At 39.1% G+C, this 26,190-nt stretch overlaps 3 protein-coding genes across 5 annotated transcripts; all 3 read left to right on the forward strand.

Annotated features, from left to right (window-relative positions):
* Positions 1-1,259: 1,259 nt before the first annotated feature.
* lrif1 (ligand dependent nuclear receptor interacting factor 1) lies at positions 1,260-7,833 on the forward strand. Its single transcript, XM_053317229.1, has 5 exons — positions 1,260-1,510; positions 3,306-4,770; positions 4,832-4,968; positions 6,458-6,521; positions 6,645-7,833. The coding sequence occupies exons 1-5, from the start codon at positions 1,473-1,475 to the stop codon at positions 7,620-7,622; spliced, it is 2,682 nt and encodes an 893-aa protein (XP_053173204.1). The 5' UTR covers positions 1,260-1,472; the 3' UTR covers positions 7,623-7,833.
* Positions 7,834-12,175: 4,342 nt separating this feature from the next.
* Positions 12,176-19,595, forward strand: si:dkeyp-110g5.4 (uncharacterized protein LOC561637 homolog). Of its 3 annotated transcripts, none has more exons than XM_053316852.1 (5): positions 12,176-12,287; positions 13,040-13,111; positions 16,549-17,107; positions 18,169-18,306; positions 18,907-19,595. In XM_053316852.1, coding segments are annotated over exons 2-5 (1,056 nt in total). In that variant the 5' UTR covers positions 12,176-12,287; positions 13,040-13,109; the 3' UTR covers positions 19,264-19,595. The 3 variants fall into 3 exon arrangements, with proteins under 3 accessions (XP_053172827.1, XP_053172828.1, XP_053172829.1); XM_053316853.1 differs by having other exon boundaries at positions 18,172-18,306; XM_053316854.1 differs by lacking the exon at positions 13,040-13,111 and having other exon boundaries at positions 12,182-12,287.
* A 2,084-nt stretch (positions 19,596-21,679) lies between these two features.
* On the forward strand, positions 21,680-25,852 carry igf3 (insulin-like growth factor 3). The gene is made up of 4 exons (XM_053317230.1): positions 21,680-21,733; positions 23,460-23,604; positions 24,933-25,120; positions 25,637-25,852. Exons 1-4 carry the CDS (start codon positions 21,689-21,691, stop codon positions 25,850-25,852), a joined length of 594 nt encoding a protein of 197 aa, XP_053173205.1. The 5' UTR covers positions 21,680-21,688.
* Positions 25,853-26,190: the final 338 nt, after the last annotated feature.

The following is a 26,190-nucleotide window of genomic DNA, read 5'->3' on the forward strand; positions in this document are numbered from 1 at the left end:
AAAAAGAAGTCTGGTACAAGAAAAAAAAAAAGAAGTCTGGTACAAGGAAAAAAAAGAAGTCCGGCACAAGAAAAAAAAAAGAAGTCTGGTACAAGGAAAAAAAAAGAAGTCTGGTACAAGAAAAAATTAGAATGAATAGGCTTTACGTTATTGATATGATACATTCATCAGTTACGAATACAGTTGCACCAAGGAAGGTACTCTTGACCACTTCAGAAAATCACCTTCACACTCCAAAGCAGTGTTGCCAACTCCTCAGTAAGGAAAGTAGCTATTGGCTGTCCTAAAAGTCGCTAGAAGTCGCTAAATGACGTCATCGTCTAATTTGCATAATTATCATGTGCATGTTATTGTAATGGACGATGTAGGAGAGAGGAATAACGTCTTGGGAGAGACAAAAAGTGAGTTAAAAAACCATAAATATGTTAAAAACTACAATTGAGCTTTCTTATTTTGATTCTTGGTTTGTTTGTTTTTTAAAATGTAAATACATTTTGATATTTATTATTAAATGTTAGAATATCAAATTGAATCAAAAGACTGTTATGCAGGGTGGATGTGGAGTGGTGTGGGTCTCCTCTCTGCTCTGACTGCAGCTGTGTGAGGCTACTGTGAACCTGACCGCCTGTGAGTGCTTTGGGACAGGGGAGGGGCTCAGGGCAGCACCCACTACTCGTTGAGGACAGTAACGATACATGCTTTCACTTCAAAGTCTCCAATAACACCAGAAAAAGTCGCTAGATTTGTCGCTAGTCGCTTTTGAGGAAAAAAGTCGCTATGAGGGTTTGGAAAGTCGCCAGATTTAGCGAGAAAGTCGCCAAGTTGGCAACACTGCTCCAAAGACGTTCACACTCCAGCTGCTGTCAGTCAGTCGCTCTACTAACCTGGTTTGATCCTGCGGTACTGTGGTCAAGCCTCCGCAGTGAGTTGATTTCATTCTCTTTTTCTTTTTTTTTCTTTTTTTGGCCTGTTTTTCTTTTCTTTTTTCTTGTGCCTGACTCTTTTTTTTTTTTTTTTTTTGCCTGGCTCTAATACTCCGTCGTAAAAAACAGACATTCGTCAAAACACATTATCTATTTTTCCACTTCAAATATGTGGTTAAAACTGTTAGTGAAGTTTACACATTAAATAAATGTGGAATAGTTGATTCTGCATTAAATGTCTTCAGCCTAACAGACCGGAAGTTTGATGCAACAAACGGTGAACAGAAACGGAAGCCGAGAGGGGAAGCAAACATGAAGGCAGATGTGGAGTAAACATGTTAATAGTAGGAATAACAGCGTTGTGTCTGCTCTGTAACCAGCCTCAGTTTATAGTCTGAGGATGGAAGGAAGGAAGAAATGACATAGTAAACATTAACGTTACAGGCTTAAAATGGACGTGACTCGTCTGGAAACACAATCATCCTGAATCACAGACGCTAAAAGACCGACTGGAATATTCTAATCCTGGTTCCACGTGTTTAATCCGTCATGTATCCTGCAAAGAGAGAAGCGGACAGCGTGCATAGGTACAGTAATGATCAGTTAATTACATGTGACATATTCCAGCAAACGGTGACACATTGAATGATGTTGTGTCATCATATCATGATTCATGATGTCCTGTTATAGTTCAGAACATTACCTGGACACCAGCAGGACGTCTTCCTGTGCATCCCTGCACACAACATATTGTTATCATCATCATCATCATCATCATCATCATCATCATCGACAGGCAAATTGGAACTATTTGACTTAAATTGGTGTATGGAGTCTTCTACTGTACAGCCTGCATGTCTACATGAACTACTGAATATGACTGCATGTCACTTTCATGTGTGGTGTTGTTGTTTTGGTGTGGAGGCATGGTTACCATCCCAACAATGCTGGGATCATACAGACATATGATAATATCACATTAGCATACAAGAAAATTGTTCAACCTTCTAAGTCCTCAGTGGTTCTAAAAGCACGTCAGTATAATAACTGTCATGCTCAGCTATCATGATACAACTGAGTAATATTAACTATCATGACCAGGTTAAACTGCTCTGGGGACACAGAACAGTGAGGGACTAAAACCTGTGGCACCAGCTGACTAGCTTTGAGGACTGTTTATGAATATGCAGCAAAACATAAAGCTCCTTCACTACAAGTCTGTGTTCTTATTTATCTGCTGCAAGTGGAAAGTTTCTCTGAGCTCACTGAGAATGTGATTTTAAGGAGAAGGCTTATGAGCAGGAAATGTGGAAACTTGAAGCTTTCCTCAGAATATACACTGAGAATGGACTTTATACTGAAGTAGAGACATTTAGAGATCATCAAACTATTATCACAAAATATAGTTTTTTTACGTGTCATTTCAAAGATTTTAACAAGGTTTTTTGTGAAAGAACACATCTTGTGTCCAGCACCTCAACTTTCAAAATGAACAATTATTAACCTGCATATTATCTGCCTGATATCAGACAGAGTTTTCAGTCAGCTTGACTTGGTGGAGACGATGGACCTAGACAACCATACTCATTGATTCTAGATTTACATACACAACAATGTTGATATATCAGTGTTACACTTAATTATACTTATGCCATATGTTTACAATAAAATCTGTTTTATGTGCTAAGTATTATTAGCTGCTGAATCATAGCTTAGAATAAAGGATTGAGTTTTTGTAATGAATTAAATTAATTTATAAATGGAAATAACAGTTTGACATTCTGGGAAATACATTCATTGTTTATTCAAGCTGGAGCTAGGACATGGTTAGCTTATCTTAGCAGGCTAGCGGTTTCCCCTTACTTCCAGTCTCCATAGTAACCTAAGCTAACCACATCCTGACTGACACAGGGCCAGAAGACAGCTTCTTCCACTGTAGACATGTTGTAGCAGGAAAGACAATCAGCAAGCAAGAAAACATGAAGCGCCACAGGAAGCTGTGACAGTAAGCTAGCATGTACAATAGCAGGACTCTGGAACTGAAGCCACTTTAAATAACTCAGCTCATGTTCATTTTATAATTTACACCTGAGCTTTTAGAAATGTCAAAATGTCCTATTCCTTTAAGGACTTGTATTGTCCAGTATTGCAAAGATCTTGGCCTGTATTTTGTGGGAAGGTAACCATTTTACATAATAACAGACATGATTTAAATATGGAATATGTATGTCTTTATTGTCATTGTACAAATACAACAAAATTGAAATGCAGTCCTTACAAGTACAAGAAAAACAATGATAAATAAATAATTCCTTCTAAAAAGAAAATTGAAGTCTAATCTTTACTGTCACTAACAGGTGTTTCTGTGCTGTTTTTTCTCAGTGGGACTGGTGTGTTCTACCAGGCAATGCCTGCTGTTGGAGCTGATGGAAAGAACATTATGAAACTGATTCCTGTACAAATGGTTAACGGGAAGTTTGTCCAAACTCAAATAAGCCAACCCAAAATGGACCCTAAACCACAGAATGCCATAACCATAAAGGATACCTGTGAGCATCGTCACATGGGGAAAACGGCTGCTTTAAATTCTTCAGCCACACAGCCAATCATCAGGAAGCCGGTTTACCTTGTGGATGCCTCGTCTAATCAAGTAGGTGTAACAGAACAATGTTTGGCTCTTAGTAATTCATTAAATAAGTATCCACTACAACAACAGACTCTTAACTTAATGGCAAAAAAATCTTTGATGGCAACACTTGGCACAAACTGTGAGAAGTCAACAAGACTCCCAGTCACTATAAAATCTCCAGCACTCCCAAGAGGACAGTACCTTCAGATTCCCTCCAATGCACAAGTCCAAACAGTCCCAGCGTCTGAACTCCCGCCAGGTATCAAGAAACAGATTTTTACTTCATCAGCCAACTCTTCTTCCAGTGCGGTCTATGTGTCACCTGTGACAACCGTAAATCAATGCACCACTCCACCAAGCAATTCAGCACCTGGGACACTTTCAAATACATCAAATATGACCTCACCTTCAAACAGGCCACATTTGAAATTAATTCCAAAGGTTTCACAAAGGCCCAACAGCCCCATAAAGTGGGTGATCGAAGAAGAAGAAGACAGCTTCAGAGGGTCAACTCTTGACCCTCTTATTTCTCCTTCCATTACTTCAGAGATTCTTCGACCTGTTGCAGCGAGAGATGTTATCAACAAGCATTGTGAAATAACAAACGAGAAGCCCGTTTTTCCATTGAGTCTGGCCAAAAGTGAAAAACGACATGAAAACGCCTTGGTCGTGTGCAATGGGAAGGTGTTTTTTGTGGCTAAAAAGTGTAGGCAACCATTTAAATTAAACAGCAAGGGAGCTGATCCCCCCAAAGCAGCAACAAAAAGTTACCAAATCAAGAAAACCAGCATACCGCCATCCCAAAATTCACTCAGACAAGACTTCAGGATTATTATTCCTGATGAATCAGATGATGTCATTGACCTTTGCAATGACGATTGTCCAGATGACTCATCTCAAGAAGAATCATCAGGTTGTATGTCGACCATGACTCACGTGGATGAGGACAATGTAATATTTGTATCGTATATTCCACCCAAATCTGACTCTGGGCCAACACAAACTGTGATACAAAACACACTTGAGAAGGAAACTGACCAGGCAAGCACACGGAATGTACACTGTGTGAAGGAACAAAAGAGCCTGACGGACCCAACTAGTTCAGTCAGTGAACTCTTGACTGACGGTGGAACTCTCGTGGATCATCTAGCAACAAATGACAAAGATGGAAGAGCCTTTTTGAAACAGGGAAAACCTGGACAGAGTGAAGTCAAAAATGTAACACATGTCTGTGATACAGCAGTGGTGACAACAAATAACAGTAACACCTTAAACATGAACACTCTGCAGAGCAACTACAACCAACACCTGGAGAGCATGGAAGTGGATCCAGAAACAGAGAGTTCAGCAGATACCAGCACTCCTGACAGCAGCATTGGAATATGTTCTCAAAAGGAGGACACCTTCGAAATGGAGGTGAGGAGACTACTATTGAGTTGGGAAGTGGGACAGGCTACTGGTTTAGGAAGTTTTTTTCTCCGTTGTGTATTTCCAACCCAAAATAATCATCAGCAATATCAGTTAAGTGTAACTGAACAAAGGAATAAGGGACTCTCCCTGAAAATGTAACAATCTTAGAAGTTCATGTTATGGAGGTTAGCAGCACATGTGGCAGAACATTGAGATCTATGATTGGATGTTTCTTGCTTCAGTTTTTATGTCCATAGTCTTGTACCTGAAGTTCCAGATGTTTTCTAACACATTTATCTTTAGTTCTGAAAGTTTCATGTTGATCCAAGCCATAGAAACTGTGAGTAACATAACAAAGAAGGATATGTTAAATTTCAGAACCAGTGGCACCCGAAATATTAACTCCTTCTTAATAAGAAGAACTTCATTACTTTGGAATACTCAATAGTGTTGTTGATGGAAATGTTTAGGAGCAGGAAACTATGTGAGAACAGGATATTGACAGTGCATTTAACGGAATGGTTATTGTGGAGCAAGCAGAGGCATTTGGTTGTTTCTCGTGTATCTCACCACAGAAGGATGTTGTGGATGTACATTTTTACATGCTAAATTGTGATATCTTAAAAAGTAAACATCTGGTGAATCTTATTATTAAAAATGTGACTGGTGGTTCCATGCCATGTAAGCCCTGCCTAATTTGTTGATTACAGACTCCAATATTGGTGCGTGGAAGTGTTTATGCTTGACTACCTGCAGTTATAGTCATCATGTGTAGTCACATCTCCCTACTGGTTTGAATATGGAAACTAAACAATTGAAATATCTGCCTGTTTAGCTACTTAAAGTTGAAGTATGTAACTCTGACACCAAGCGTTTAGAAATGGTACTGTGGCCCACGTTCAAAACACTGGAGAGAGCTGTTACTCCTCGCCCCCTCCCTGCCAGAGTCTACTTCACGCGGGTTGCCAGTTGTTGGACGTGATCCTGCATATCCTCCTCCGATCAGCGGGTGCAGCTGAGTGCTGTATGACGCTGTAACCGTCTCCATGTTTCAAAGGCATCTCCTATACATACCCTGGTTTTGTTTCTCAAATTGTCACAACGTATTTGAGAGTCATAATGAGGTTTTTTTGGTTTTGTAACATCAGACATTATCTGCAGTGTTCCTAGCTGCAGCTCAGTGGCAACTGGCAACCTGGCTGCTGAAACGCTACTGACTTGGTGATTGGTAGATAGGTGGTGGGTGGCGTATCAGGCCAAAACACAGAATGACAACATAAACATTACTTGAGGGCTGCAACTGAGCTTTTCAAATGTGAATATTCTGGCTGGACTACTACTGTCAGTGATATCAGTGTTTGAAATTAACATGATTCCTTAATGTCTGGTGATATTTAGGGCTATTTTATGATTACTTGGAATATATTTGTTACATACAGCTACTTTAATGGATAGTTTCACAATTTTTACAAGTCTGTCTTTGCATAATCCTCAGATTCCCATTGGATATTGAAACTGTTTTTGCTTGCTGTCATCATTCCTCCTGTTCATACCGGCCAGTAAGAGATCACTTTCTAATGTACCTCCAATGAAAGTGATCAGCGACAAACTCCACAATCCTCATTTTGTGCAAAAAATAACAATTTTAGCCACTTCAAACTGTTATTTTGTCTTCCTTGCAGAGCTCTACAGATGAGACATTTTCACCGGCACCAAAACCATTTCACATGACCGATGACCAGCTGAGGCAAATATTTGGGATTACAGCTGCTGTGAACATTTGCCTGAAGAGGATTGACGAATGTTCAACTGGGGCTGTACCTGAAGCGGCTCTGGAGAACAAGTCCATGAGCAAACAGTCAGCAGATGACATTCAGACAACAAACAGATTAAAAGAGAAAGCGCTCTTCTTACAAGACCTTTATGATCCACAAGAAACTGAAAGTGACAGTGGTTTTATCAGTGTGAAAAGAGTGAACCTACTGACTGACCAGGAGTTTTCAGAAGACATCATCACATCAGGCCTTCACACAGATATCAGACCAATCAAATGTTCTCTTTTCAAACAGACAACAAAAGCTGCCACTGCTTTGAAGAGTAAATACACTTCAGGTCAAAGTTTAGACAAGGACCTGTTGTGTGATGTTGAAACTGAGCCAGTGATTGACTACGTGGAACCAATAGATGATGATCTCCCCAGCGCAGATGAAAACAACATCCTCAACTCAACTGCTCATTCACAGATTCAGACTTGTGTTAATCCAAATGCAAACAGGAGAAGAATGGGTCGGGCAAGAAAGCGCACAATGTGTCCATGTTGCATTCCTGGTGCTCTGGATCCTGCAGTGAAGTCCAGCGTGAGGTTAGAAGAACTAGAGAGATGGTCATGGACAACAGAGCAGTCGAGTAAAAAAGGAAGGCGAAGGCCGACAAAGGCTCCAAAACAAGATGGGAAAACACCTAGAAGGATCAATTGCATTATGGCCAAGAACAAGCAGAACTGTAAAGCTTACAAGGTTCCAGACAGTGACAGCTTATCTGCAACATCCATGGTCTCTGATGAGCTAAAACGACACAAACAAATCAGAAGACTCAAAGAGCTTCTGAAAGAAAACGAGGCCACTTTAGAAATAATGAGAAACAGCTCGATTTCAGACTAGAAAGCCAACATCTCAAACTCTAATGATCTAATGGTTGTGATAATGTGATTCATGTTTCATATATAGGTTATTGCTATTATTTCCTGTTGTTGGAATTAACAAAGAAACTAATACAACAAACCTTTTTTGATATTATTACAGTATATCACCCATAATGATCCACAGGTCAAAACGTGTTTGAGTGACTCTACTGGTGTCTGCTTGAGTTGAAACGATACAGAAAGAGATTTGACTGCCTGTAGGGAGTTAGCCAGGGACACATAGACTGAATTTAACAATGGGGGTCTTGATAAATGTGTGACAGGATCTCCTCGTTTTAGTCAGATTGAGACTTTAGTGGAAAAACAGTAAAAGCATCAAGTTTTAAGAGGGTTAGGGTTAGGGTTAGACTAAATACTTGTGGATTGATCCTTGTCACCAACAAGTGTGTTATGTTCTATTTTAACATCTGTATGTTTTATGCTTATATGTATTTATTTAATGAAAATGTTCTGATATTCAGAGATACACTTTCATGTTAGTCATGCTTATTAAATACTAATCTAATATTTTCTAATATTTTATTAGGGTTCACTGGTTAAAATGATTGTTATGAGCACATCTTTTATGAGCTGTAAACAGCAAAACAGATTGAGTTCCATTATGCCAACACATTCACCTGACATTTAAAATGTCTGTTTTCTGTCATAGTGGACACTACTGACCAGCGCATCATTACATCCACACTCAGTCTTAATGCTTGGCAAGATGTTATTTTATTCAAATGAACAACCTGACATGTATCAAAACAAGATAAGGTATTTGAGGGTCCTTCATGGTTAATAGAGAATATAGCTTTACAAATTGCACTATCAGACTTTTAATATGAAGATCAGGCTCTTCCTGTGAGGTTTTTTTGCACATTTGTGCAATGTTTTGTTGTCATAAATGCAGACTCACTGTTCAGTGGTTCCAATAGACTGTATTTGTTCGTTTGAAGATAAACAGGCCTGGAATTTTGATAGAGGTCCTGCGCAATTTTGCTATATCACCGTTGTACTGTATGGGCAAATGTGAGGGCTCGTGTTTCTAATGTTATTGACTGTCTGAATGATATTGTTTGTATGAAGTTCAGGCCTGTGCATGCAATTTTTTGTCACTTGATTTGTTAAATGATGCTGATTGTGTTGACAAAGTGAAAATGCCAAAAAAACAAAAGTGACTACCAGAAAAGCAGATGTGACTACCAGAAAAGCAGAATACATACATATATATTTTTCATTGAAGACATTTGAATAAAGTTGAGAACATAAGACCAGACGTCCCCAGTGTGGATGGAAGAGCAATGCCTAGATGTTGAACATTTTAAAATCAAATAGACCTTCTTCCTACATACAGAATCAAGAAACATTTTTATAATGTATTCATATGTATATCTAGAGAGGGTGCTGCATACATAAGCCTAGAAAGGTGTTTGGCTTTTGGGAACAGAATGATGCCCTCTCTCTCTTTGTAGACATGAAATGAACTTCTCTTTAGTTTTATAAATGATAGGAGTAACTAACATCAGAGGGAGATCCTGGATTACAATCTTTGGTTATGACTTTTTAGTGGAGATCAGTTTTCTGTATCACCATGAGGCAATTGTGTTTAAAATGGATTTTTGTTTTTTGATGCAAACTGGCAACACCTGCTGGACATCTCTTGCTATTACATGTATGTGTGTGTATGTATCTATAAATGTGAGAATGGGATGTAGTGCTTTTACACACAGACACATTTTACTTCATCACTTCATCACTGCAGGCAAAAACTTTCAGAGCGACTCAAGACATAATTTAAAGAAGAAGCAGATCATCAGTGACAGCAGGGCTAAGCCCATTATTATTGTATACATGTCATTAAGATAACATTATCTATATGTACGTTAAACTAACTCAGCAGGGGCCACATAGGCAATAGGCACATAGGCAATCAGTATTTACTGACAAGTGTATTTGTATGCAGCTTTTGGAAATACACATGTTCTCTATTCTCTGTATTTTCCTCTCTTTGTTCACCAGTGATGTGTCTGGATTTTCAATGTTCTGAAGTAGTCAGTTTTCCAACAGCCACCAAACTTCATGTGCTATCTCAGGTCATGCCAACTTGCCTTTTTGTCTGGAGGACTGGGAGGACTTTGTCTGGGCTGGAGGTATCAATATTGGGGCCTCAAATCTAAATCTATGGCAGACATATTTGTGTTGTAAAAATCCTGTCAGCAGCAGACACACAGAGCTGCAGCCAATTCAATTCAAATTTCAATTCAGTATGTTTTATTGGCATGAATGTGTCAAAGGTAATACAAGTAAAATATATGAATAAATAAAAAGAACAAGAAAATGGCAGAAAACATTGAACGTGTTTTGTGTGTGTACTTTGTTTGTGTACTTTGTTTGTGTGTGATTGTGAGAGATTGTTGTATGACTGAAGATTGGCTAGGCTGATCTAACTTCCTGATAAGTGACCAGTGTGTGTCTAATATGGGAGGCTATGGGAGGCCGTTTAGGGTGAAAACATTGAAATATGTGCACATACACATTGAAAACGTGCACACACATTGAAAACGTGCACACACGCACATTGACAATGTGCACACACATTGAAAACGTGCACACACACATTGACATGATGTGCAGACACGAACTGAAAATTTCCACTCTCTACCACCTTCTCACACAGCGGGATATAGGCTACTTGTGTGTGTGTGTGTGTGTGTGTATCTGAGTGTGCGTGTAAAATGTCAGTGCGCCCGGAAGTTGTTTCAATGTAACAGGAAGGCACCGCCATCTTTTCAAAATAAAATCAGGGCGAATGATCAATAAGGTTTATGAGCAGGTGATGTGCCTTGTGTGTGTGTGTGTGTTAGTGTGTGTGTGTGTGTGTGTGTGTGTGTGTGTGTGTGTGTGTGTGTGTGTAAAATGTCAGTGCGCCCGGAAGTTGTTTCAATATAACCAGAAGGCACGGCCATCTTGGACAGCTACTTCTGGTTTTGCCACGGTGTCTAAATACACATAAATCATTGCATATTGTAGATTATAAAGCAAAGTATAGAAGGTTTCATGTGACATGTGCAATAAATATCTCTCTCCACAGGTTTAGGGATGTCGAACTAAATATTATTAAGTGTGCATATGGTTGCCTAGATCACAATCACACAATCTGTCACTACAAGGCACATCACCTGCTCATATTTCTTATTAATCATTCGCCCTGATCTTATTTTGAAAGGATGGCGTGATAAGTAGCCTATATCCCGCTGTGTGAGAAGGTGGTAGAGTGTGGAAATTTTCAGTGCGTGTCTGCACATCATGTCAATATGTGTGCATGTTTTCAATGTGTGTGTGCACGTTTTCAATGTGTGTGCACATTGTCAATGTGTGTGTGTGTGCACGTTTTCAATGTGTGTGCACGTTTTCAATGTGTGTGCACGTTTTCAATGTGTGTGTGCACGTTTTCAATGCGTATGTGCACATATTTCAATGTTTTCACCCTAAACGGCCTCCCATAGTAAAGCTGGAAATTAGTGCCACGGGGTGCCAGCTACGAGGCATCTTTTATTCTTCTCCATACTTATTATTTTACTTCTTCCGCCATATTGCGTAACTCCTCGACAGCCAGGGTGTGCATTTATAGCGGAGGAGACACGGGTAAATTCAAATGTCGTCTCCTCAATATTGAGAAAAAACATCCCTAGTCTGCCTAATTTTATTTTGATCAGCATGGTAGATATATTAAACAATAAAAACTTGTTAAACTAGAAAAAAATATATTCTTAGACACCTAAGAGGCCTACCAAATCAATAAGAGACATACAAAGGTTAAGTAATAAATTGTGTTTAATCGTTTCATAAAAATATGTACAAAAAAAAATCTAGGGCTTTCCATTTAACAGTGAACTCCCAGTGGGGAAAAACTGCTAGTAACATGTGCCACAACTCCCTCTGCCAGGGTGTACAGACATTTACATTTGTTCATTTATTTTTTGTGATTTTGGAGCACTTCTAGGGCCTTACGTCTAGCAGCATTTATTTGCTTAGCTGCATGTCTCTGCTGTGCTTCCTTCTCCTCTTCCTGTGCAGTCCTCTTGCTTTCTTGTGCACTTGCACAGGTTTTCTTGCAGCCATACTCCACCTGGAATTCAAATATTACATGATGATATTACATGATATTGACATGACTAGGCTATACAAGCAAAGTGCTGTAGTGCATGTTGCTACTTCCTTGTGCTCTGTGTGCTAATCTCTGCTTACATCTACTGTTACACTTGATACTGACCAGTAAGATGTACTTAATACTGCCACAGTAAAAGTTACTTAGTGTTATATGATCAGGGTGTCTTTTGAACACTGGAAATAAATCGCGTACTCGTCCCGGCAGTAGCCATACTCAAACTTTCCCTGGAATTTTCTAGTTATTATCATCATACCAGACACACGCAGCGCCGCGCGTATGACGTCACAACACCGCGGTCGGAGTGATCACGTGATTAGTGTGTGTGAGAGAGAGAGAGAGAGAGAGAGAGAGAGAGAGAGAGAGTGTAGTGAGCGGAGCATGTGTGTTTTTACCCTCAGCTCTGTACTATCTACTGAAACTACATACAACGACGGGAAGGGATTTAAAGTTGACGTCTGATAATTGACTGAGGTATGAACGGTAGTATAGTTAGAGTGTTCATCATTGTTATTAAACATTTTAATGAAGTGTTTAGGTATTACGGTAACCTAAGATTCGTTTTACGGAAATCGAAACCTTAGTGTAGAGTTGTGTTGTTGGCTTCAGGTCAGTGTGTTAATTCACACGCTACCCGTTAATGACTGTTTTGATAGAGAATGTGAAAAGACACGAATTAATTTAGTTACTTTCAGTCTAGTCTTCCTAGCTATTGGTTGCATTCATGTTACCGTAAAGCTAAAATGAGTGACGATAATAAAGCTAACATTAGCAGTACATTGAACAAAAATATTAGAATTTGCTCCGACAATATCAAATTATTATTTAATATTCGTCAAGTCATCAATATCAGGGCTCAAGCGGGGCAACATGAAGCAATATGAGGCTTTATATTAAACACAAACAATAAAAGTTAGATGGTGAGCAGACGAGTGTCATTCAGGTAGAAAACGTGTTCTTCCGCCACAGAAATGTATCCAAAAGATGTTCTAGAATATAGGCCCTCTCACAGCAGAGACTGGGACTGGAAATGCAAGGAAAAGTAATATTTGTTTTAAAAGGTTTAGCCAGCTAATGCAGTAGGAGAGTATAAGAAATACAGATGCTCTGGTTGCATGTGGGTGAATGTCTGGATGTGATAATACTGGTTGTTGATGAAGTACTTAAACTACATTTTATACTGTTTCCAGTGTCAAAACAATAACAACTTTTCTGTTTTTATGCAGCACATATCTGAAAGTAACTCTCAGAAAACTTGAGCTCTGCTTCAACTCTGTTTAAAACTACAAGACTTTAATGTAAGTGTGCTTCCACACAGTAGATCTCCAGAGGCCTGTACTACGAAGCTGGATTTTCTCTTATCGAGGTAACTTCAGGGTTAACCCTGGGTTTTCCGTACTACGAAGCTGGTTCACTTCTTACCGGGGTAAATCACCATGGTAACTTATGCTGAACGGCTAACCTGCTCCGGAGCAGGTTAATGTTCTGGATAAGAGATCAGCGAGTACAAAAGCACCACCTCCTGACCAATCAGCTCTCTTAGAAAATGACCTGCCCATTCTTAAAAGATCCTGGCTGTCAACATTGGTGCGCGGATCGCGAGAGGAGCGCTTAGGAGAGAATGAGCTTTTAGGGATAGATGCAATTTTTTAATTGGCCAAAATATATATTTAAAAAATAATCATTGAGGCACGTGGGGGATATTATTCTGTATGTTATACAGTTGGTTTGAAATCATTCACTCAAATGGTTGAAGCGCATAATAGGTTTGTATTTTGAATGTTGAATATTAAACTAACTTAATGTCTCTTATGAAAGGAAGGGCACTGAGGAAGCGCTCTGCCCCAAACGTCTGTGCCGTAATAAAGTGGCATTGTGTGATCAGAGTGCTGTCCGTTTATATTGTCTGATAAATTAATATTGTATGATCTCATGAATTTACACATTAACAGAGTCGGCAATTTTCTGCCAGCATTCCTTCCTGGCTTTTGCTGCAGCAACAGTGTTGCTTTTGGCCTGGATGATGTTTGAATTCTTCATATTTATGAAGAATAATTGTCTGCTCCTCCATGGTAAAGTAGGCTGCTTTGCAGGGTTTCTGCATGTTTGTGATTGGTCAGACGCTGCAAACACCTCCCCTTTATGTGAACGCGCAGAGATCCAGATGGGAAAACCCTGGGTTGACTTACCGAGTTGATAACCAGCTTCGTAGTACCGCTTATCCTGGACTGCGAAGATCTGGTTAAGTCAATCCAGGTAACGGAGAGAGATCCTGGATAGGTTAATCCAGCTTCGTAGTACAGGCCTCTGGAGTGGGGCTCATCACCACTGCTCTGCATGTTTTAGGTATCTCCACCACTCTAACACACCTGGGGCCTGTTTCAGGAAGCAGGTTTAACTAACTCTGAGCTAAAACCTTAACTCTAGGTTGACCAACTCTGAGCTGTCAAACTCAGAGTTTTGGGTTTCAGAACAAGTGTTAACAGTTAGTTCAATCAACTCTGAGTCAAAGTAACTCTGAGTGAAGCTTCTGCATGAGGAGATACCAAGCCCTCATCAATGGAGCACAGATAACATGATTCACCATGACAACAGGAGAAACAAAGGGCTCAGTCCTCCCACTTCTCCCCAAAGGATTTAGAAATATTAATGAATACATGCAGATGATGAGTATATTTAAGAAAAGTATTAATGAAAAAAAGAGAAACATTTTGTCTCGAGTGGTCGACTTATTCAACATTTATATTCTGTGTATGTGTGTGTGTGTGTGGCACATTTAACATTCATGCAGACCCCAACAGGTACAAAACATAGGCCTACTTGGCAGCAACTGAATATGAAATATAAAAATATAGCTCAAACAAGTAAGGTATTGATTACAAACATTTGTGGTGTTGTTTAGCCTGCCCTCATTAAACAGCATTTAAATGCTACATTCAACATGTTATATATATTTCAGTAGTTGATGAAATCTTCTAAGGAAAGAAGAAAGTCAATTTTTCAGCCATCCCAACACTGCCAGTATTTAATATTGTCTATTTGAAAGCAACACCTACATGCCTTTATACATACAACACTAAAAAAGTAAACGTTTAAGTGTAATTGTCAAATTTAGTTTTATGTTTGGGCACTTGCACCATAATTTAACAGTAGCTGGTATGGAGAGAGAAAGTTCGTCACTGGTAGCGAACCAGCGACATTGCCACTGTGAAGCATGAGCAGTAACCACTTGGCTATCAATCACCTTCAAATATTGCCTTTGTGACAGCCCGACAGACGGTTGCCTTGGAAACATGAACTTGAACAGAGAACATATTCTGAACTGAGAGCATGTCCATGTGGTGTCGTACAGACGATACGAGGGCTGAGAATATTGTTCAGATAAATTATTGATTGTACAAAAAAATGGAAACACTCAAACAGAACATCATCAGAGAATGATAAAACATTCTAGCAGGGTTTGATCACCCTGACGGAGATTTATGCTTCGTATTTGTGCTTCAATATTAACTCTTTAAGAAAAGGACACACCATGTCTGACATCTCCTTCAGTCTGCGGGCTTCAACTAAAAAGGAGGAGAAACTCAGGGTTAGTTGAAGAAAACCTGCCAGCGAGCAGGTTAGGTTCACGGAGTAAGTTGCCAGAGTAACTGACTCAGAGTTAAGCTGAACTGGCTTTGTGAAACCGAAAAACCAGAGTTTCCCTCATCTCAGGGTTAACTAACTCAGAGTTCTCACTAAACCTGCTTTCTGAAACGGGCCCCTGATGCTAATTATTAACTTGTTATCAAACCCCTAGACAAGCTTCATCAACCTAAAACATGCAGGGCAGTAGCTTTCCATAAATGAACTAATTCACCATACAAGCACAGCCAGCTTGTTTTATATTTTAACCGATGAGGAGCCAGAGTTTACTGCAGTTATTATGGGTCCTAGTTTAATGCGCTGCAATTAAACCATAGAGCTGCTTATCTGTAGAAAATTAAAATACTGCAGAATAAAAAGTAAAAGCAGAGTAGGGCCCAACCCATGCTGGATTTTAGGGGCAAATGACTGAAATTAAGGAGCAAAAAAAAAAAATCCTATATCGATATATGGGCCTATAATGTTATGTACACAATATATACATAAACACACTTTTCTTTTCTTTTTTCTTTGCTGTGATCCCTCAAATGTGGTTATAAATCACTCTTGACAAATATATACATTGGATATTAATGTATTGCCCTGAAACAGTAAAAACACAGCTGGCAATTTAACAATAATATTTAGCTAAGAATGGTTTAAAAACAGTCAACAAAAAACATGCATGTATTAAACTTGAATTAAGAAAAAATATCAAATGTACATAAAATGCTGCTTATATAACTTCAACAAATTAAAAACAACATACTCGGACAACATACTCACTAATACTGATATATCTGTGATAGGCCGATATTAGTCATTAATATCGACTGACCGTTATATCGGTGGGGCTCCAGTGTAGAGTGTTCACACTGTTCTCACACAACACGATACGCAAGGGGAACAGAGGAGCAGCTTGCGATTAATACAGTTCAGACTAATTGTAGATGATGGTCAGTTAACTTAAAATATGATTCAATCTTATGTTAAATGAGATGTTTTAAAGTCAATATTGTTAATATTTGTCATGGTGTATGGACTGTCTGGCTTTAAAGACACCTGTGATGAAGCCAGCAGTCTAACTAGTGAAGTCTTTATGTGTCCACAGGAATATACACACCATGGATCTTCTTCAACTTGAGCTCTACATCCCAGAGGAGGCTGAGGTGAAAAACATCCCCATTCAGAGCTTACCAAACTCAGTGCTCAGAAGAATGGGCCTGCCCCCGCTTACATCTGAGGACTCCAACGCTCCTGCAGACTCTCAAGAAGTCATATGGATTTGTCCAACAGTCATACGGAAGAAAGACCAGACCCCAGCCACCCAAACAGGAAACAGTGAGACAGAAAACATGTCATTAAAAGTCTCCAGAGAGTTTCGGGATGCACAGGGTCCTCTCCAAATGTCTGTTGTTTCTTCCAACTGCACAGCTTATAAGCTGCTGCAGAACATGATGCCTGGAAAGAAGGTCTCCAAACGCGCCTCTAATACACCCCTCCTAAGTCAAGGCCCACCGATCAAAATCCAACAAGATGTTATTGTCATCTACCACAAACGCATTTACCTGATTGTCAAGAACCCCAAACGACAGAGATGTGAACCACAGTCCGAGGCCCGGTCCTCCCGCTATTCAGCATCAGCTGTGTCATGTGACAGCCAGGAGAAGGTACTGATGATTACTGTAGCATCACTCTGTAAGTGTGTGGGGACTGAGCTCAGTTGGATTTCTGTTAAAGCGATGGTTCGGCGTAATTTCAACCTAGCATCATATGCACCATTACGTCTATCTAAACACCGCCTCAGACCTGTTTTAAAATTTTGGACGCCGAATCTCTTAGTATAGGCGCTAACGGGACCACCAGTGTATCTGGTAAATTACCCCACTAATAATGCCTGGATTGTTATCAAACTTCTACAGTAGTACAAATAAATCGATGCATTGGAAAGCTTGTAAGTACATCAGGAGTTTAGTAAAATAAACACTTACCTGATGACTTTTACTCTGCTGCTCCTGCTAAAGCTGTAAACATTGTCGAAATCTCGCGTGATGACTGAAATACTGTGTAGTCGCGCGAGATCCCAAACAGAGCACCTTCGAAATTGAGCCACTCATCTTCACGCTCGATGTGCATCATTACGTCTATCTGAAGCAGTGTTTAGATAGACGCAATGGTGCATATGACGCTAGGTCGAAATTATGCCGAACCATCGCTTTAAGTATCCAGCCTCACAGTGATTTCATATAGTTGACCAACCAGCATTACTATGCACACACACACGTTGAGCCAAGCCACTGGCATAGTAATGTTGGTCTCTGTCCGCAGACGGGATATTAAAGGGACTGAAGACCTCTTTAGCTTTGCTTTTTGAAAACAGTAACCATGGCTAAAAACCCACTTTTTTTAGGATGGCTTTTAACACCTAGTAGTATGACACTTTTATTTTATCTTATTTTATTTTATTTTATCTTATTCTATCTTATTCAATTTTGTTGTATTTTATTGCTTTCACTGTTATTTTATTGTTTTTAATTGTTTTTATTTTTCTCTTTATTTATTTATTACCTACTGTAAAGCACTTTGGTACACCGCAAGGACTGTTATAAAGGGCTGTATAAATAAACTACATTACATTACATTTACATTACATGTTAAACTTTTAAATCCGATGTTTAACAGTTCCTCTTTCAGTAACAACGTCTCTGTGCCTGTTCTCTTCTTGCATCAGCAGGCTTCTCTTGAACCTGAAGACAAAGAACTACAAAGGAAGAGAATGCGTGTCACTTCTCCCAAAGCATCCCCAAAACACGATCTACTCACCAAACCAGAAAAGCCCTCCACCAATAAGAGGCTGCACACTGATCAGGTGAATATTGTAATACTAGTTTTATAATCTAGCTACCAAAACTAAGAAAACGAGAGACTGTTATAACATGACACATTGAAAAGTAAAATGAGTAGCGCATGCTATTGGGTCCAGGAAGTCTAGATTAAAAAGTGTGTTTGTAGCTGACATTTAGAGGAAATACAGAAGCAGTGCAGATAATCACCACTGACCTCTCCATTCCATTTCAACTCATACAGTCCAGAATCAATTGGATTTCAATAAAATTATTGATTAAGTTACATCAGATAAATAATAACATTGCACAAAGCTTTCTTCTACTTGATTCCCACACATCCTGTTAGCATGTCCTGCACTCTAGTGGTCAGAGAGGTGCACAACACCCAGAACTAGAAAACTCCAAATAGTCCTTACTTTATAAAAGTACCTGGGTCAAACACTGGAAGCTCCCAGCACTTAGCTCTCTGCTTTAATTAACCTTTGCTTTGGTTCACTGGCAATAATGTGTCTACTGGATTTCGGATTTATCATGTAGCATCAGTATGAATCCCACATGATCTGTGAGTCTTGTTTATTTGAGGACTCTGGTTTGTGACACAGTGTCCTTTATATTTCCTTCAGGAGCTGCTAAATGACAACAAGTCAAACAATAGGCGTGCTAGAAGAAGGCAGACTATTGGCTTGCCTACTCCAGTGGACCAGGAGGAGGAGGCCAACAATGTCATTGATGAATGTGAGACACAAGCCCTGCACAGTCCACAAGCTGATGCATCCTCTTCCCTAAACTACCGTATGGACAAAAAAAAGCAAAGAGAATATCAGAATGACAACTACAGGGTTCCTCAGAGTGCATCTGTTGACTGGTCATCACAACATCAGTCATGTGACTTCACAGAGCTGGCACAGAGAGAGAAGATTGCCAAACTGAAAGCCAAACTCAGACAATCTGACCCGCATAACAAGCAGTCGACTAAATGATACAATCAGAGTGAATTAAAAAAAATGATGCTTCAGTTGAGGAAAAGAAAACTTAAATTCAGTTTGTTAATTATTATTTTGACTTGTTCATGAGGCCAGAGGATCATTTTTCATCATGTTGGTTTGTAGGTTAATCTGTCAGTTCTTTTCTTCAGTGTTTCTTGGTGTAATCTGGTGTTACGTGGTGTGTTGTAACAACTAGAATGTTTGAACCAAATCAAGTCAGACAGAAGATGTTGTATAATCTGTACAGATACTAAAGCCTGCTGAGATCAGTCATTATCAAGGACAGAGATTATTTTTGTTTGTTATGTAAGACGGTCAAAAATACATTTACGTCAGCACAATTACTCTCGTTTCTCTTTCATATGCATACACACACACACACACACACACACACCTGTCAGTGGGTCTACTGTTTTAGCTGATACATACATAAAATATACCTGCACTCAATCCTCTTATGGAAAGGGGGGATGGCCCAGTACTCACTCTCCTGACCAAATTCCTGCAAAACTAATAACATTCACATCAGCTTCAGCAGTATTTTTTGTACAGTGATGCTAGCATGCTAAAACACCAAACTTTTGATGGTGAATAAGGTGAACATTAAACCTGCTGAATACCAGAATGTTAGCAATGTTACTGTAAGCGTGTTAGTATCAGCGGTAAGTAAGTATTTCTCTTTAATGCTACTTTATATTTCCACTGCACTACATCTCAGAGGGAAATACTGCACCACATTTATCTGACAGTTTTAGTTACTTTTCAGATCAAGATTTGACACAATGGATATATATATATATATATATATATAACAAGCTTTTAAAATAAAACACGTTAAAGATTCACGATTGAATTTTATTGTCATTTGAGAAAAACTCTCACACGTGCACATAAATAAGTAATATTGCACATTTTCATAATAGCTTTCTGATTACAGATGAGAGAGCAAAGCACAGTCAGAGCCAAAATAGACATTTCAGAAGTCTATGGCCTGTTTTATCTCCTGGCATTAACATATATCTCATGATTTGATCACAAGTGTGAAGACAACCAAGAGGCATTGTGCTCTGATAACTCACACTACTTACTGAGGTGGTCTGCGACTCATTTGACCACATATCTATTGTTGTGCAAACACTGATCAGTGCAGGATGCAGCAGCACGGATGTACATGGTTGGAGTAATATGAACAGTTAGAATATCTCCTAGATGTATATTAGATCTTGAAACAATTGTATTAGCTCTTTAGCCCTCACTGAAACCACACCTTGTGCTTGTCTGACTGATGTAATAACTGTGTGTTCTTGTAGGAGTGATGTAGGCAGCAACACAATCTGGACACTAGTGGTAAGATCGAGACAGATAGACAGACAGAGAGAGGTGTCAACAGCATTGTGTCTCAGCTGTCCTCTTGTGATCAGATCACCTGAGACACATGTTAATGCCAGGTGTAAACTGTTAAAACTATGAGTTGTTAACAGCTCCACCAAATACTGATCAATCTGATTAGAGTCTTAGAATCAATGATTAGAGAAAAAGTCAAAAAACTGAAAACACATTTGTGTATCAGAACCATTAATCATCTCACCAGCCCTCACATTTATCTGCTGACCCTTTGGAGGGCATACAGGGCTTTTACTTGTAATGTAATGGTATTTTACATCTCTGTGTTGGTACTTTTAGGATCTGAATACTTCTTTCACTGAGAAAGAACACCATCTTTCTGTTTAAAGATACAAACAAAAAACAGAACAATCTTTCTGGTTAACTCATTGCTGCATCAGTTCCTCTTTATCAGTTTTTCAGCCAATGACTTACGAGCTTACATTATGAGGCTTTAGTTTTTATCTCTCCTCATTGGTCATCTCACCTGCATTCCACCCAAAATGAAGTTTATTCATCTGGTCATTTTGGAGGCGAGAGATTGTGGTGCTGTTCAATTGTGTCTTTATTCTGTCCTCATTCATATTAATGGGGTGGACAAAATATTAGAAACACCATTCAGTATGACCAATATAGCTCAACAGTGGCGCAAACTACAGCCTCTGAAGTATAAAGTAGAATCAACACCTCTCTGAAACAGCTTCAACACAAACCATCAAAATTTCATGAAGGTAGCATTTCATGCAGCACTGTTAGATCAGACTGTTAGTTTTAATAAACTAGTGAGTGTTTGTTTATGCCCATGATGAATATCATGTGACAAACATGGTAAGAACACATCAGAACAAGTTCACCCCTCTGATGACATGTGGAATCATCTGATACAAGTGAGATCTGAGCAAGAAAGAGTGCGAAGAGTGGAGGGAGGAATCTGCTGTTCAGCCCCCCCCCCCCCCCCCCCTTTCTGCAGCCACCAGCCCACACTGCCTAACTATATAAGACTGCAGGTCCGTTGAAGTCTGTCCGCACAGACAGGATGCACTCCTCACGCTGCCCTTCTGCAAGACCATTGACACTGAAGGTAAGACTAAGCCTGGCAGGGTTTACTGTAGCTGAACTGACTTCACTGGACAAAATGATGATGGTTTTGCATGTTGGGAATAATTTGAATAGATCAGACAATGATTTGCTTCACTGAGCAGTGGTGCAGTGCAGGCAGCTACACACAATATAGCTATTCTGCCAATAGTTTCCTTTAACTTTCCAGACAGGAGCTGATTTGTAAATGCGAATTCAAAGAAAGAATTCAGGAGATGATCATATAATTTGAAATATAATAAATCACATACAAAACATACAATTCAACATGTATAGTGAATGGAATTTCCAACAATGACTGAGTAATGAATCAGTGTTGCTTAGGTTTAAATGAAGCTGTTCATTCAGGGAAATTCGTCTGGTAATCAAAAAGAAAACTCAACTCAACTCACTAAAGTCCAGTCTCAGAACTTTGTCTCTAGAATGCTGATAATTAGTATCAAATAACTGTCAAGAAACCTTTTATGAAAGAAGTTATTATTATGGTGGTGTCATAGAATAAAGCATTTGAACGGTTGACAAAACAAGGGAATGTATGATTGACTGATGTACTATATATTAATGTATATGATATGTTTCTGTTTCTTTCAAGTTGCTCACTTACATTTCATACCCATCATTACACTTTTTTAAATTGTATATCATTATTACATTTACAACATGGCAACAAGCTTATTGTTGGGGTCATGATAGCTTTTGCACCTAAAGACACAGTGATGTACAGTTTATCTACTTTGGTATATGGACTGTACTTATATAGCCTAGTGCTTTTCTAGTCTTTTTGACCACTCAAAGCTCTTTTACACTACATATCACATTCACCCATTCACACACGTTCAACCACTGATGACAGGAGCGACCACACAGGGTGTTAACCTGCTCATCAGGAGGAAACTAAGCATTCATACACATTCATACACTGTTGGTGCAGCAATATGGGGTTCAGTATTTTGCCCTAGGACAGATAAACATGTGGACTGGAGGAGCCGGGAATCTCTTGAGTCAAAGCATCCCCCGAATAAGATATCCAGAAAAATATATTCATAGTGTACCTGTTTGTTAAGTTAGCACTATAACACAGACTTCATTGTATGGATTTTGCACAGAATTTTAAAAAGTCACCACTGATCATTGCTCCAGTTTGAAAGAGCAGGGTCATAGCTCCAATACAACCTCATGCAAAGAAATGTTTGACTCGCTATAATTTCTTTTTCTAAATAATATTTTACAAAATCATTATCTCCCTCCACAAAGTGCTGTTTTAAATTTGTTGTTTTTGCTCTATTTTTTTGGCTTAAAAACTTCAAAACTAAAGAGTTTGACTTTGTTGAGTGTGTCTCACCTCTCAGGATGATCTTTTTTTAATCTACCAATTTCATGTGTTATCAGAAACGTTTTGAAATACATTTGTATAATCTTATTAATGTGTCTCTCAGTCAGGATTAAAAAACTCACCATGTGTAATTTGTGTTGTTAAAACCCCAAAAGGGGAGGACATGACCTCAGTGGCACGTGGACCCCTGATTGAGATGCCATACTAAACAAAAGCCCTCTAATAAAACCTTGGCCAGTATATAGTATGTTGACATAATAATAATACCAATAGTGATGTCAAGTTTTTGAGGTTGCATTAATGAGAGTGTGTCTGTCTTTGACGGGCATGTTACAAGTCTTGTGTTTAAATTAAGAGTTTCTCCTCTTGTCTTTAGGTGTTGTGTGCTCGGATGTGTATGTTGTACTCTACCATGAGCCTGCTGGGCTGGCCTCTCGCCTCAGATGCAGCCAGACTCCGCTGTGGCTCCGACCTGCTCAGTGACCTTATATTTGTATGTGGTGATCGTGGAATCTATTTAGGTAAGTCTGTCCTCATCTTATCCATATCTAATGACATCTAAGAACCTGTCAAGGAGATTTACTATATTCATGTATACAAGTGGACATTTTGGCTTACTGGAGGCAAAAAGGTAATCAGCATAATTTTGGTTTAACCTCTGGGTAGGATTAGGGTTAGGGTTGGGGTTAGGGATGTAACTGATATTGAATGTCTGTGTCTATTTCAAAATTCAAAATTGATAGATTTCTTTTTATGAGATGCAGTTGATTGTGTTTTCTACCTCAAATTTGAACAATACAAATTTCTGATATTGTTCCCTATAGCCAAATGTTTTCAAGGTGATTTGACCCTGTGTGTTACATAATTACACATGCACAGATGTATAACACAGATACAGTCATGGCCATCATGTCAGGTGGAAACACTGCAGTACCTCTCTGTAAGTTATCGACTCAACAACAACAGAATATGTCCTGTTCAATTATTTACATGAAGACTAGCCACAACACTCCTCTGCTCTACAGTGAGTCACAGCAGCAAGTCAGATAAACTTAGCTTCTAATGCAAAATAATATCATTGTTTTGTTTTTTTTCATATAAGATTTCACAGTTTTTCACATTAGTGGTTTATCTTTAGGATATCCAAATCTTTGACATATAAATCAACTATTTCTTGTAGACCATATACTGTAAAACACATTGCAGCATTTTAATTTTAGAAGTTTATTTTTATAGAAATATAATATCTCGCACTTTTCACACAGGGAATCATCAGGGCCCTTTCACCTGATTACCTTTCCCCTGTTCTAACCAAGGCCACCTTCTGCATCTGGTATCAGAGTGGTAGCAATCCACCAAAATGGCAGTGTGCTCAGAACACTGTGCCTTAGTATGTGATAGCTTTATTGTTAAAACACTTGTTATCTGAGACCAGCTCAGCCTTCTGCTAATAACAAAGACAGATCTTGGAAAAGAGAAACAATTCACAGTTTACTTTGCACTGCAGTGGTGGAAGAAGTAGTCTTTTACTGCTACCATTAGGAACACAATATCTCCTGAACCATGACAATGTAGTATCATGAAATATGATGGCTGATTTCTCATAAAATGTGTTAAGCACAGTTCTATCCAATGTTCTCTCCTGTACAAAACCATCAGGATATTTTTCATTTGTCCAATTTGTATTGTGAAGTGTAATTAATACTGAAAAGGGCAGAGGGGATTGACTTTTTCATACACTTTTCCAGTATATATTCATTTGTCTGTTATCTATCTCATGTTTTGGCCTAAGTAATGTTTTGTACACTATGGAAGATTCCTAGGCTTAAAATGTTTGCTCACTCTGCAGGTAAAGGTATGTGGTCCGGTTACGGTGCTCGGCCCAGAGGGAAGGGAATAGTGGACAAATGCTGCCGGTCAGTCGGCTGTGAACTACATCATCTAGAGATGTATTGTGCTAAACCTAAGAGCCAGCAGCACACTACAGCTTACCCAACCACAACCACTGCACAGCATACCAGCACACAAACAGACATGGTAAGAGCTGACAAAACAGTCTTAACTCTCCTTTCTTCTCCTTTCTCTCTCTCCTCTTTATCCCCTGGAAAAATGGAGTTTTTTCTTGCTACTGTCACCATGTGCTTCTCATGTGGGAATGTTGGGTGTCTTTAAATGAAATGAAAGAGTACACTTATGTTGTGATTTGCTGCTATATATAACTTACTAGCTTTAATGGGAGTGTTGAAGTACATTTCACAGTCTTCATCAGCACACTGTTTGCCCAGTTATCAGAGATTTGTTTGGGTGTTATTGAATACATATTAGTAAAGGTAAAGAATAGTTCAGTAGTTTGACGTTATGAAAATATTCATTTTCTTGCAGAGAATTAGATGAGAAGATTGATATCATACAAAAACACTCGCACCATAACAAAGCTGATGTCGGTGTTTAATCAAAGCTAATCAGTGCAGTTCTTACACAGGGCCAAGGCTAGCTGCTGCAGCCAAACTACAAGTCCTTGAATCACCTCTTTTTATTGTGTTTGTCTTGCAGGCACAGCTGTTCCAAGAAGTATTTCATAAGAGACTTTTTGAGCACCTTGGAGCACCCAGCAGTCCAAAAAGGGCATCTTATAGAACAAAAACACAGCCTTCACGCCAACAGAAAAGCAGAGATTCATCATCACGCAGGAAGATGAACTCACAGCACACGACCAGCAGGCCTTCTTCCACCTTCAGGAGTCTCCCTCAGAGAACAAACAACTTCTAATCATGACATTTGACCTCCTGAAAAGCTGAATATTTATATTAACTGGACCCAGCACGTTTTGAAGGCTGCTGCTGATTCTTGTGATATGAAATTCTCTACTAAGTAGGGGCCCTATTCACAGAGCCCTGATAATCACATCGAAGCACCAGGAGATGAGCAGATCTGGAGGGAGTCAAAGGGTTTCCAGGTGACTCAATGGAAAAAAAGTGGCAGCCACATTGGATGTTCTCAGCTTTAGACAACAATAGAGACATCACCACTGGGTTTGTGTGGAATGGTGTTTGTTTATTTAATATTTAGCAGCCTGTAAGAATGATATTGCATTGGGTTTTTTTTTT

The sequence above is a fragment of the Scomber japonicus genome, chromosome 4 (genome assembly GCF_027409825.1).
Source record: "Scomber japonicus isolate fScoJap1 chromosome 4, fScoJap1.pri, whole genome shotgun sequence".
NCBI lineage: Eukaryota > Metazoa > Chordata > Actinopteri > Scombriformes > Scombridae > Scomber > Scomber japonicus.